The sequence below is a fragment of the Neofelis nebulosa genome, chromosome 5 (genome assembly GCF_028018385.1).
Source record: "Neofelis nebulosa isolate mNeoNeb1 chromosome 5, mNeoNeb1.pri, whole genome shotgun sequence".
Classification (NCBI taxonomy): domain Eukaryota; kingdom Metazoa; phylum Chordata; class Mammalia; order Carnivora; family Felidae; genus Neofelis; species Neofelis nebulosa.
In genome coordinates, this window is record NC_080786.1 from 2,412,602 (window position 1) to 2,425,552 (window position 12,951).

The 12,951-nt window shown below is 40.9% G+C and overlaps 1 protein-coding gene across 7 annotated transcripts in view; it reads right to left on the reverse strand.

Annotated features, from left to right (window-relative positions):
• CNOT10 (CCR4-NOT transcription complex subunit 10) overlaps positions 1 to 12,951 on the reverse strand; it is a 77,403-nt gene that overhangs the window by 25,129 nt on the left and 39,323 nt on the right. For 4 of the 7 annotated variants that reach the window (XM_058729297.1, XM_058729295.1, XM_058729290.1 and 1 more), the window contains exons 9-13: positions 10,346 to 10,495; positions 8,504 to 8,706; positions 4,570 to 4,691; positions 2,590 to 2,766; positions 1,334 to 1,414 (exon numbers count right to left, since the gene is read on the reverse strand). In XM_058729297.1, the coding sequence (XP_058585280.1) occupies positions 1,334 to 1,414; positions 2,590 to 2,766; positions 4,570 to 4,691; positions 8,504 to 8,706; positions 10,346 to 10,495 (733 nt within the window). The remainder of the gene's footprint in view (positions 1 to 1,333; positions 1,415 to 2,589; positions 2,767 to 4,569; positions 4,692 to 8,503; positions 8,707 to 10,345; positions 10,496 to 12,951) is intronic. The other 3 variants (XM_058729296.1, XM_058729291.1, XM_058729294.1) reach the window with 1 other exon arrangement.

Genomic DNA, 12,951 nt, shown 5'->3' on the forward strand with positions numbered 1-12,951 from the left:
ATTAATTCTTCCCTCCTGATAATAAAACCCAGGCCAGAGAGGGCATTACGGCAAAGTGTGAATTTATGCTATACTTCAACAGAGTAAAGATATAAAGAGATAAAAAGTTGTCATTTAGGTGAACGTGGTGTGTGGCACCCCGAGCTCACGGACAGCAATGCCCTACTGTGAACACGCTGATCTGACAACCTATGATCAGAAAATGGCGTATCTTTATTTAAGTGGTGGGGGGGGAGGGAGAAGAGAGAAAATGGCACATCCGGCTGGCCAATCTTCCTCCAAAAACACTAGGTATGCAAGGAGGGGCATCACTAACATTAAGGAAATATCTTCCTTTCTTAAACAGTTAGGAAAAAAACATATCCAGTAAGAAAATGAAAATCAGTTATTCCACCATTCAGGAATAACCACTACGAAGGTTTTGACACAGATCCTTCCCAGATTTTTTTTTTTTTTTTGCAAACAGACATATACATGTTATTTTATAAAAATGTAATTTTAAATGTTTACACATAAAATCTCAACATTCATAGTTCTGTTTCATGCTTTATTTTGAAAGTTAAATTAACTTAATCAAATGGACTACTACGAAAAATTAGACACAGGATAGATTCCTATACCTTGTTCATTTAGATAAAACAAAATTCTACATGAAACAAAAATTTAGATTGGTGGTTGTGGCAGTGCTAGAACACATGTGTGAATTATTTTCTGAACCTTGGAGGCAAGAAGGCCTTTCTACACATTACATGAAATGGATAAAAAGTAAGAGCAGTGATAAATCTGATACTTAAAAAATGAAATTCTGGGTGCACCTGGGTGGCTCAGTCGGTTAAGCATCTGACTTCAGCTCAGCTCACGATCTCATGGTTTGTGGGTTTGGGCCCTACGTCTGGCTCTGTGCCTCCCTCTCTCTCTGCCCCTCCCCAACCTGCACTCTAACAATAAAGAAACATTAAAAAAAAATTTAAAAAGGGGCACCTGGGTGGCTCAGTCAGTTGAGCGTCTGACTTTGGCTCAGGCCATTATCTCGTGGTTTGTGGGTTCGAGCCTTGAGTTGGGGCTCTGTGCTGACAGCCTGCTTCGGATTCTGTGTTTCCCTCTCTCTCCACCCTTGCCCTGCTAGTGCTCTGTCTTTCTCTTTCAAACATAAATAAACATTAAAAAAAATTTATAAAAAAAGATAATACATCCTGACTAGTAGGGTTTATCACAAGATTGAAAGACTGGTTTAACATTTGACATTCCACCAATACCATTCACAATATCAACAAAATAAAGATTAAAAATAACATGCAGTAGCTGCTATGCTAACTTTTGTTTACATACTTACTTTAAGTTTTCTAATTCCTGTTTTCTCAATGGAGAGGAAGGTGGAGCTGGAATGAACTTATCTCCATCATGGCTTTTACTGCTAAAATAAAGACAGACTCTTAATTATAAAGAGCAAACAAGCAATTAAATATAAAATTTGGTTGCCCGATCCCCACTCCCATGCAATTTTTTATGCCAAAAATGCAAAAGAGCCAAAACAACCAATGAAAAAATGCTTAGTAACTTGGTAACACCAATGTGTTAAAGCTATACTGTATTTCAGCTTCTTTTCTCCAATGCACAATATTGCTTTTAAAAATATCTAATTGTTGGGGTGTCTGGGTGGCTCTTTCACTTAGGTGTCCGACTTCAGCTCAGATCATGATCTCGTGGTTTGTGAGTTCGAGCCCCGTGTCGGGCCCTGTGCTGACAACTCAGAGCCTGGAGCCTGCTTCGGATTCTGTGTCTCCCTTGCTCTCTGACCCTCCCCTGCTCATGATCTGTCTCTGTCTCAAAAATAAAACATTAAAAAAAATTTTTTTTAAATTTCTAATTGTAAACAATATCTCTACAAAGGAGACCGCTCTCGTATTTTCACACATTTCTTTCTTCTGATTGCTTTTTTTTTTTTTTTTTGTATCAACTACAGTAAAAGATAACCTCTTGATGGAGGCAGAAAAAACCCCACAGTTTTGTTTCAAATTTTCTTTAATGAATGTATTTTTATAATAATCCAGAAAAAATGCTGGGAGGAAACACTTGAATTTAAAGGTGCTATGTGTAAAAATAACTTTATATATGATGGTGTTTTATGATTACTAGAAACTCTCTTAGTTTCTAGAGATTGGTATAACATTTATACAAAAAAACCTAGAAATTAATAGAAATATTCTAGAGGTTAGTGATTTACGGTATGTTAAGACAAAAGGCAAAGGATAAGAAGAAGAAGTTTTAGGATTTAAGTATTTACTTTAATAAAAGTAAAAACAAAGCCCTATCCCTGAGTGCGAAAGGATTTCTTTACAACTGTATCTCCTGTCAATGAAAAGCTGTTTCTTTCCACTTTTCTCTTCCAAGGTTCTGTCCTCACTTGGCCTTCACTTTATTTCTCCCTTCCAGAAATACTTAACATTCATACTTTCCTTTCTTCTTATTCAAAACAGGGGATTTAGGAAATTCAGTCTGGAGATTTTAAGAATTCATCTGTAGGACAAAGGGGCTCACGAATGAAGTCCTGAGGGGCTTCACCAAAGGGGGTCCAAGGGATTAGAATACCTGCAAGTTTCGCCGCTTTCGCTGCTCTCCGCGTTCCCACCTAATTGGTTACTATTTTTAGACCCATTTTCCTGCTTCGGATCTTGCTGTTCTTCCGGTAAGAGCAGCAAGGCATTTCGGAGACAGATGGCTGCAAACTCCATGCTGGCTACAGGAATGGCTGAAGACTGTCCATCGCTTGGAAGAGTAAAACCGAATTAGCCAAGTAAATAACATAAAGAGTAGTAAGACTTTTCTATTATTGGGAATAAAACCAATAGAATTATGAAAGAAAATGTGCCCTCTGACAGGGAAAATTTGAAAACGAGCCACTCCAAGAGAATGCTAAAGCACCCAAATCCTAAACGGTGCATATCAAGTGTAGGAAGCATGAATAATACCCAGTTGTATCTCCAGGAATGGGACTAGGGATGGAAAACAACTTGGAGGTGATCTGCAGTGCCCATGTTAACACAACAGAGGAGTTACAGACAAGGAAAATTGTAACAAGGGCCAGGACAGGTATAGTAAGAACTGGAAAGAAAGGTTACACCTGAGCCTTGTTTCAGTTGATCCTCGTTTTCGAAAATGCTTTGTTTTGTCTTACAATATTTTTTTTGAGATTTTATGTTATTTTATTTTATTTTTTTAAATTTATTACTTTTTTTTAACGTTTATTTATTATTGAGAGACAGAGCATGAGCAGGGAAGGGGCAGAGAGAGGAGGAGACACAGAATCCCAAGCAGGCTCCGAGCTGTCAGCACAGAGCCCGATGCGGGGCTTGAACCCACGAACCGTGAGATCATGACCTGAGTCAAAGTCGGACGCCCAACTGACTAAGCCACCCAGGTGTCCCTTTTTTGAGATTTTATATAACTTTCTACTGATACACCAAACTAAACTTTATTAGGGGGAAGAAAAGTGAAAAGTAGTAATAATTTTGAAATTTTAAGTCTTTAAAAAATAAATCTGCAGTATAGTTGAAATAAATTAACACGAAAATAATGTGTGCCAGATACTATTTTAAAACTTTGGGGGGGCTCAGTTAAGTGTCCGACTCTTGATTTTGGCTCAGGTCACGGTCTCAGGGTTTGTGAGTTTGAGTTCCGTGTCGGGCTCCATGCTGGTAGTGTGGAGACTGCTTGGGATTTTGTCTCTCCCCCCTCTCTCAAAAATAAGTAAACTTAAAAAAAAAAACAAAAAACTTTGGAAAAACTTTTAAATGGTAGAGAACAATTTTATTTTTGGGGAAGGAAAAAAACAGCAAATTTTTTACAAAGCCTACTACTTTAAAAATAATAGCAACTCCAAATTGGAATCTTTTTTTTTTTTTTTAAACGTTTATTTATTTTTGAGACAGAGAGAGACAGAGCATGAACAGGGGAGGGGCAGAGAGAGAGGGAGACACAGAATCTGAAACAGGCTCCAGGCTCTGAGCGGTCAGCACAGAGCCCGACGCGGGGCTCGAAGTCATGGACCTGAGCCGAAGTTGGACGCTTAACCGACCAAGCCACCCAGGCGCCCCGGAATCTTTCTCTATATAAGATAAAGATGTTCATATTTAAAAGCTATTCAACTGAAGGTCCTGCATGTGACAGCTTTAAATTGCTTTGGTTACTTATGTATTTGTATTTTTTTCTCCTAATACTAAGAATCAGGTTTAGGGAAAATACCTAAATAAAAAGCAGCAATGATACACTATATAAAATTTTAAGAAACATCAAGATGCCCTCTTCTGGACATTCTGAATAATGGAAATGAATAGACTGGGTTCTCTGAGCCATCAACAGTCTCAGCACATACGTAACTAAACCGAAACCCTGTGTCAGATAATATAAACTATGGACTTATATATGAGGCTCTGGTTGTTGAAGTAGAAATAAAACCTAGTTGCAAAGTGGTTCCTCCTATGAAAAATCTTAAGCATATTTTTATACATAAATGACATTGAGAAATAATATCAAATATCTACACTTTCTCTCTCTCTGCATAATACTTACTTATATACAGTATTCTGTATGGACTGCGATGCCAGAACTATTTTACGATGATAGCCTTGACCAACAATAGACTGTACAATTCCTTTCTTACTTGGAAGGCCTTTAGTTTCTTGTTCAGCAGTCTGCAAAAACACACATAATTTCCAATTAATCAATGCAACTGTAAGACAGGATGTGAAAAATGATCTAATATTTTTCGAAGTACTCCAAGGAAGTTCCTACGATCCACCAATGTGGAGTTTTGGTGATAAAGGAAATATGTTCAGTACTGAAGAAAAGGATGGTTAATTAGTACATGAAGCGGGAAGTCTGTCATATATGCTATATTTTAATATGAAGTCTGAGGTAATTCTAAGGAAAAAAGGCAATTCAAGAATGACTTAAGCATTTATTTAGAACGATCTAGTTAGAATATCCTACACCCCGGACACCATGCTGTATCAGAGTAAGGAAACAGGAGAGCCGCAAAAACTCAGAAAGGGAAGCCACTCTACTTCCTAGAACCGAGCGTGTCTTTCTTAATTGAAAGCATTAATTAAATTTTAACAACATATAAACTGGGACAAGCTACATGTTAACATTTACACAGGGACAATTCTTTCCTTCTAGAAAATCGAAATTCTAAAACCCTGTAAACATTAGACCGACAACAGTAAAAGCTACCTACACACACACAGTGTTGGGATGTCTCACGAACACAGCAGCATCACCTCACTACGAGAACTTAATGTGCCAGCGGCATTTATCTTCCCGTCATTCGAGGTCTCTGGGTTGCCTGCAGGTGGAATCCCACCCTGTCATTTTATAGAGTCACGCAGCTCTCACGTGCAGGAATAAACTGGAGCCGACCCATGTGAACTTGCAGAGCTAAACTCTGCCCTGCAAACAGTCCTTCTCGAAGTGCGTTTCTGTACTGTTACTCATTGCTCCTACTGGAACTTTACTGTAATTGTACTTCCAGCCATGACGTCTGATAAAACGGGGATTCACTGTATATTCATTTTAAAAAGAAAATATTACACAGTGCTTAAAAAATACAACAAAACTGCTCGGACTGGAAATTTTGTGTCAAGGGGGCAGCCAAGCAAGATCAATGAAAAATAACAAAACGTGGATATTCTGAACCATTCTTGGAAGGCACTCCCATTCTGACTTCTTTTCCTATTCGTGGTGATAAATTTATGATTCATCCATACGTTCCTTCCCGATCCGTAAGGTCACACAAGATCACGCAAGCAAGATGTGGAAGTGCAACAGATGAAAACAAACACGGAATGGAACTATAAATCCACAATAATAAACTTTCTTTTCTTTAATTTTTGTTAATGTTTATTTATTTTTGAGAGAGAGTGAGTGAGCGAGCATGAGTGGGGAAGGGGCAGAGAGAGAGGGAGACACAGAATCCGAAGCAGGCTCCAGGCCCTGAGCTGTCAGCACAGAGCCCGACGTGGGGCTCAAACCCATGAACTGCGAGATCATGACCTGAGTTGAAGTCGGATGCTCAACCGACTGAGCCATCCAGGCACCCCTTAGCAGCCTTCTCTTAAATTGGTTACATACTCTCCCTACAGTAAAGTCTGTGGGTTTTTTTTTAATTAGCGGATCTTTTCTCATGTATCATACCCATCCAAGTAAGCGTAAGCCCTACTTCTGCCAAAAGCAGTCTGAAGCAATGTCCGTCAGATAAACAGGACATAAATGATCTCCTCAGCATCACCAATTTAACAATTAAGTTGGTTCTTTTAAAAAAAAATATTTTTTCTTAACTTTTATTGGAGAGAGAAAGATAGAGAGAGAGAGAGAGAGCGCGAGCGCCAGTGGGGGAGAGAGAATCTTAAGCAGGCTCCACTTAAGATCCCATGATCCTGAGATTGTGACCTGAGCCCAAATCAAGAGTTGGACACTCAACTCACTGAGCCACCCAGGTGCCCCAAGTTGTTCTTTTTATTAAAAGATGAATTTATTTCTGAGGGTAGAAACTGCTTTCTTCAGCATTCCTTCTATCCCAACTCAATACATTTTATGGAATTTTATTTAGAGTTTATAATTTCTGCTTTTGGGATTTTACTCTCTGGTTTTATTAGAGAGTGTTTGGGGGTTGTCTTAACTGTCTTTTAGGGCACTTCAGCATCCTTTTAGAAGGGAGAGAGAGCACACAGACAATTATTTTTGGCATATTTCCTATTTGTAGCACAAACTGAATATTCTGACATCCACCAAATTATGGCAATTAAGTCATCTCCACCATTTTTTAAAAATTAGAGATTTAGAACTTTGCAGAATGGGGCAGTGACTTCATAATAAAATCCACAGAATGAAGACAGTCTGAAAAGCACTACTTCTAAAAATAACAACTTTATTGTTTTAATTTATTCTTTTAAATGTTTATTTATTTTTGAGAGAGAGAGAGAGAGAGAGAGAGAGAGGGAGAGAGAGAGAGAGAGAGGCAGGGGCAGAGAGTGAGGGAGACACAGAATCCAAAGTAGGCTCCTGGTTCTGAGCTGTCAGCACAGAGCCCGGCAGCGGCTCACCAACTGTGAGATCATGGCCCAAACCGAAGTCGGAAGCTCAACCGACTGAGCCACCCAGGTGCCCCTAAAAATAAGTAATTTTAAAAGAAAATATTAAGCCTTACTGTATTTCTCTACTCCCTGGTTGATGTAATTCCCTGGTTTCCAATAACTGTCCAAATGAGAGGCCTCCAATACTTAAATTCATGAATGGATTAAAGAGAATAAACAATTCCTAGAGATTTTTGTTTTCAAAAGTACACATTCTGCCTAGAATTATTTGTCCATTAATTTAAGAATTACCAAATAAGAGGGGCGCCTGAGTGGCTCAGTGAGTTGAGTGTCCGACGTCGGCTGAGGTCCTGATCTCACTGTTCGTGAGTTCAAGTCCCACGTCAGGCCCTGTGCTGTCAGTGCAGAGCCCGCTTCAGAGCCTCCGTCTCCCTCTCTCTCTGCCCCTACCTTGCTAGCTCGCTCTCTCTCACAACGAAACAAATAAAAACATTTTAAAAATTAAAAAAAAAAAAAAAAAAGCACGCTCTAATAAGAAAGTTGTCTTTTAAAAGGCAAATTACAATCAAATAAATCCTTAAAGCCCTTCGAGGACGGCACGCTTCTCTTTCCCCAGGGGGATACAGATCATCAGCCACGTAAATACCACGTGTGAGAACCGCCAGGCAAACATCCTTCCGCACGCGGGCTGCGGCAGCGGTTCCTCAGCCAGTGGCGAGGGCAGCCGACGCCTCTCGGGTCGCCGACGGCAGGCACACCTCAGGTGCCAGGCCACCCAGTCTCCACACAGCCAAGGAGCACGGCACGGGCGGGGGGCGGGGAGGAAACGGGTCTTACAGGCGTCTGGCGATTCTCATCCAAGCGGTCTTTCCCCCGCCCCCTGCTGACCGCTCCCCACTCCAGATTCCCACGGCTTCCAGCAACCACCGCGTGCAGATCACCTAGGCGAGGACACCCACGGAAACCGGCCTCTTTGGCACAGTCGCGGGGGACGCTCCTGTGGGAGAGGCAGTCCGACAGTCCGTTTACTGGATCAAAAGGAAAGCGACGTCGCACTCACGGGGTTACCGTCGGTCCCTTTCTACCCACCTGTGCAGGTGCCATTCTCACGGCCTCAGACGACACGGCTCCCGCCCCCAGCAGCCAGCGGACCACCGTCCCACCAGATTCGACCCTCTCAACGACTCCACCTCTTTAATATGACTGCTGACAGAGGCTGCGATGCTTCAAGAAGCAGAATGTCAACAAACGACTCTCAGAAACGAAATCTTTTGTCCAACTGTTAAAGGACGGACTACGTACATTCCCTGAGACTTAAAAAGGGAATGAGGTCTCGTATGTCTCCCGGCGTTTGCTGCTTTCTATGTAATGAGCTGGGGGACGGTTCAAAACGATGCCCAAGGGGCACTCACCCCCTTGTTTGCAGCAATGCAGCATTCGGCCAGCCGTAGCCAGAGGCGGGGATTTGCGTGATAAACCTGAACGGCTTCAATCAGACACTCAAAGGCAGCAAGAGGTCTTCCGATGTGAAGAAGCTGAATTCCACAGTTATACAGCAACTCGTACCTCTTGTTGGTTAGTAACGTACACATGGGTCTTCCTGAAAACTTTTTGCCTAGTGAGACAAATTAGGTTAAGAAAAAACTCATCAGGTGAAAAAAAGCAGTCACACCGAAAACATTTATCCCACAAAGTACTTGAATGCTACCTCGTGTAGTATCAGTGACCCCACTGTGAAGCTGTAACAGCTCTCTCCCAGTGATGATCGTCTTCCTCAACCCCACAAATATCCTCCAGAGTCATTTCAGTTGCCTGTGCTGGTGCAGCCAGACAGCAATCTTCCAGAAAGGCAAAGAAAAGAGACAGGACCCACGGACTCCTCTGTACCTTTTCCACCTTTTTAGAAGATTGCAGTTTTTTCTTTTATTTTTCAGAGAGAGAAAGTGTGAAAAGTGTGAGTGGGGTAGGGGCAGGGGGGGGGGAGAGAGAGAGAGAGAGAGAGAGAGAGGAGAGAGAGGGAGGAGAGAGAGAGAGAGAGAGAGAGAGAAAGAAAGAAAGAAAGAGAGAGAGAGAGAGAGAGAGAAAGAAAGAAAGAAAGAAAGAAAGAAAGAAAGAAAGAAAGAAAGAAAGAAAGAAAAAGGAAGAAAAGAAAGAGAAAAAGAAAGAGGGAGAAAATCCCAAGCAGGCTCCATACTGTCAGCACGGAGCCCAATTCAGGGCTCAAACCATGAACCGAGATCATGACGTGAGCCGAAGTCGGATGCTTAACCGACTGAGTCACTCAGGCCTGATTCCACTTTTTCTGTTTTTTTTAAACTTTCAGTTTGGTTAACCATTTTATTGTCATGTGCTTTCTTACCCAGAAACATGCAGCTAATGTTAGGGGATTTAGCAACTTTTCTATGAACCTAAAAATTAATATACTATACCTACAAAGACTATGGTTCGCTAACTTTTCAAAGTTTCAGTCTATAATAAATAAAGACTACTTATAATTTTGGATACATTTTTCATCAATTCGTTTTATATTTCAATAACGTAAATAACTGCTTGGTTTTAAGCATTCCAGGTGAAGGATTCATATCGTATGAATATTAAATAAAAGACTTCAGGAATTTGCTCAAAAAGATTGTTAGATACTACCAATAACCTCACATGTGAAACCTTGGAAATAACCTATAATAAAACTAGGTTAGGAGTGCCTGGCTGCCTCAGTTGGTAAAGCACGGGACTCTCTATCTCTGGGTCACAAGTTCAAGCACCACACTGAATGCAGAGCTTACTTGAAACAAAAACCAAAACAAAAAAACCCAGCTTAGCAGTTGAGAACTCCCACAATCTATTTTGCTTTATCACGTTACCATACGTGATTACTCATCTCTGTATCCATGAAAAAGTGAACGTAATTTAGGTTTCCTTGATAATTACTCCTACCACCCTGTTATTTGAAGTAGCAATATCTACTAATGCCCAGAGTCAAACCTGTTGGGAAGGGCCAATGTTAATTTTAGGTAGGCACATGAGGCATACATTTGGACCACTTGATCCCTAATCAACCTATTTATTTTTATTTTTTCTTTAAAAAAATTATCATTTTTTACATTCCAGTGTACATCAGGTACGGTGTTATATTAGTTTCAGATATAAATAGAGTGATTTGACAATTGCATATGTGCCTCAGTGCTCAGCTGCTCTCTAGTGTCATGCCCTCCTCAGGCGGTCAAATACGAACTGTCTTCCAGCAATGAGCTCACCTGGATCAGTGCTGCCTGCACTGAGCTGTGCACAAACATTGTCGTTCTCCTGGAGGGCCTTTTTAAAGTAGAAAATTCCCAAATTGTGCTTGCTCATGGCAAAATGGATACAACCAAGATTATTCCAGAACATGCATCTCAAGCATTCACCTGAGAACACAGATAAATTTGTCCACAAATTTTACTGTTGATACATGCCACACAAGAGTCAGCCACGCAATCACATCCGCTAGGCCCTACAGAAAAGTTCACGAGGCATTTGAAATTTAAGAAACATCTGAAAATTTTGTAAGCTCCTTTCCTTTCAAAATCTTTTCTTACAGGTGATAAACCAACTGTGCACATCAATTTTGTTAGCCTGTTTAGTCTTCGTTTCCGATTCAACTTTTAATAGTATAGGCAAATGATACAATAACGCAAAGGACAAAAAATATGTATTAGTAACATCATATGCGTTACATCCACACAACAAACTACTATGTAGAAACTGGAAAGAACAAAGTATATGTGGAAACATTTAAAACAGAAATGTATTCAATGAATAGCAAGAATACATCAAGCAGAACACATAAACTCCCGCTTTTGCTTGTTAAACTTTAAGTCTCTGCTGTTCATTTTTTTTTTAATGAATTTATTTTTAATTTAATTTTATTCATTTTAAGAAAGTGCAGGCATGTCTGTGCACATGCATGCACAAGCAGGGAAGAGGCACAGAGGGACAGAATCCAAAGCAGGCTCCGAGCTCCGCTTGATCCCACGACTGAGAGACGGTGACCTGAACTGAAGCCCAGAGTGGGATGTCCAGCCCAGCCGCCCAGGGGCCCCTCTGCTGTTTTTAGTTCCTATGTCTTTACACATCACTATGGCTCGGCCGGTTAAGCGTCCAACTCTTGATCTGAGCTCAGGTCACGATCCCAGGTTGTGGGATCAAGCCCCACGCTGGGTTTGTGCTGAGAGTGCGAGCCTGCTTGGGATTCTCTCTCGCTCTCTCTCCTCTGCTGGCACCTGCACGTCCACACCCACGCACTCTGCCAAAATAAACATTTAAAAACATGTATCACTATGGCTGAGCGTCTTTCTCCTCATGCTTGTTAGGCATTTGTATCCTGCATTCTGCTTCTTTATGTTCTTTCCACTTTTTCAGTTGGTTACAGACATTGTTCCTACTGGTTACCTGTTAGTATGCTACAGAAAACTTGGGTCATGTCTGTTTCAAATATTACCCACAATGTCATTGGGTCATCTGTCTTGTGACCTGGTTCAGTGTGTGTGTGTGTGTGTGTGTGTGTGTGTGTGTGTGTGTGTGTGTCTGTTATGTTTTTTTTCTTTTTAATTTTGTTAACGTTTATTTATTTTTGAGACAGAGAAAGACGGAGAATGAACGGGGGAGGGTCAGAGAGAGGGAGACACAGAATCCAAAACAGGCTCCAGGCTCTGAGATGTCAGCACAGAGCCTGACGCGGGGCTTGAACTCATGGACCACGAGATCACGACCTAAGCTGAAGTCGGACGCTTAAGCAACTGAGCCACCCAGGCGCCCCGTGTGTGTTATGTTTTTAATGTTTCACGTTTTTACGTGGTTAAATTTAGTCATCTTTTAAAAATTTTTACTTATCTTTAAAGACAGAGTGTGTGAGTGGGAGAAGGGCAGAGGGAGAGAGAGAATCTTTTTTTTTTTTTTTAATATATTTTTTTTAATGTTTATTTTCTTTTGAGAGACAGTGAGAGACAGAGGCACGAGCAGGGGAGGGATGGAGAGAGAGGGAGACAGAATCCGAAGCAGGCTCCAGGCTCTGAGCTGTCAGCACAGAGCCTAACACGGGGCTTGAACTCAGATGGCGAGATCATGGCCTGAGCCAAAGTCGGCCGCTCAAGAGACTGAGCCTCCCAGGCGCCCCGAGAAAGAGAGAATCTGAAGCAGGCTCCAAGCCCAGTACGGAGCTCACCTTGGGGCTCCATCTCACCACAAGATCATGACCTGAGATGAAATCAAGAGTCAGATGTTTAACTGACTGAGCCACCCAGGCGCCTCTAGTCACCGTTTCTAAACTCTATGCTTCTTGGTTTGATCAAGTCTTCCCTACCACAAAATTAAAATACTCAAGTTGTTGTTGCTGTTGTTTTAGCTGCTTTTATAATTTTTACATTTTAATCCTTCATTTCTCTGGGGTTTGTTTTGGTGTAATGAAAGCAATCTAAGCTTCAGGATTCCTCTTCTGAATTGCTTCCCAAATGCTCCAAAACATCTCACTGACAGTCCATCTATTCCTCAATGATATAAATGCCAGACTAGACACAGAAAATTAATAATCAGGATATTCAATACTTAATACTAAAATCTAAAGGTTTTCTTCTGACATTTTAAAATTAAGCAAGGATATTTTAAAAAGACAAAAAGTAGGTTTAGGAAAAGAGACAGTAGGAAATACGCTAAAATGTTTAAAGGAGACTGCCTCTGATACTAGCACTGTGAACACTTTAAGAAACATTCTCTTCCCAAATCTCTAATAAGCATATTTTGTCAGCAGCAAAACCTAAATTTCACATGTGAGAAGAAAATGAACAATTTTGACATTAATAACTATGAAAAATATCAATACTCAGCA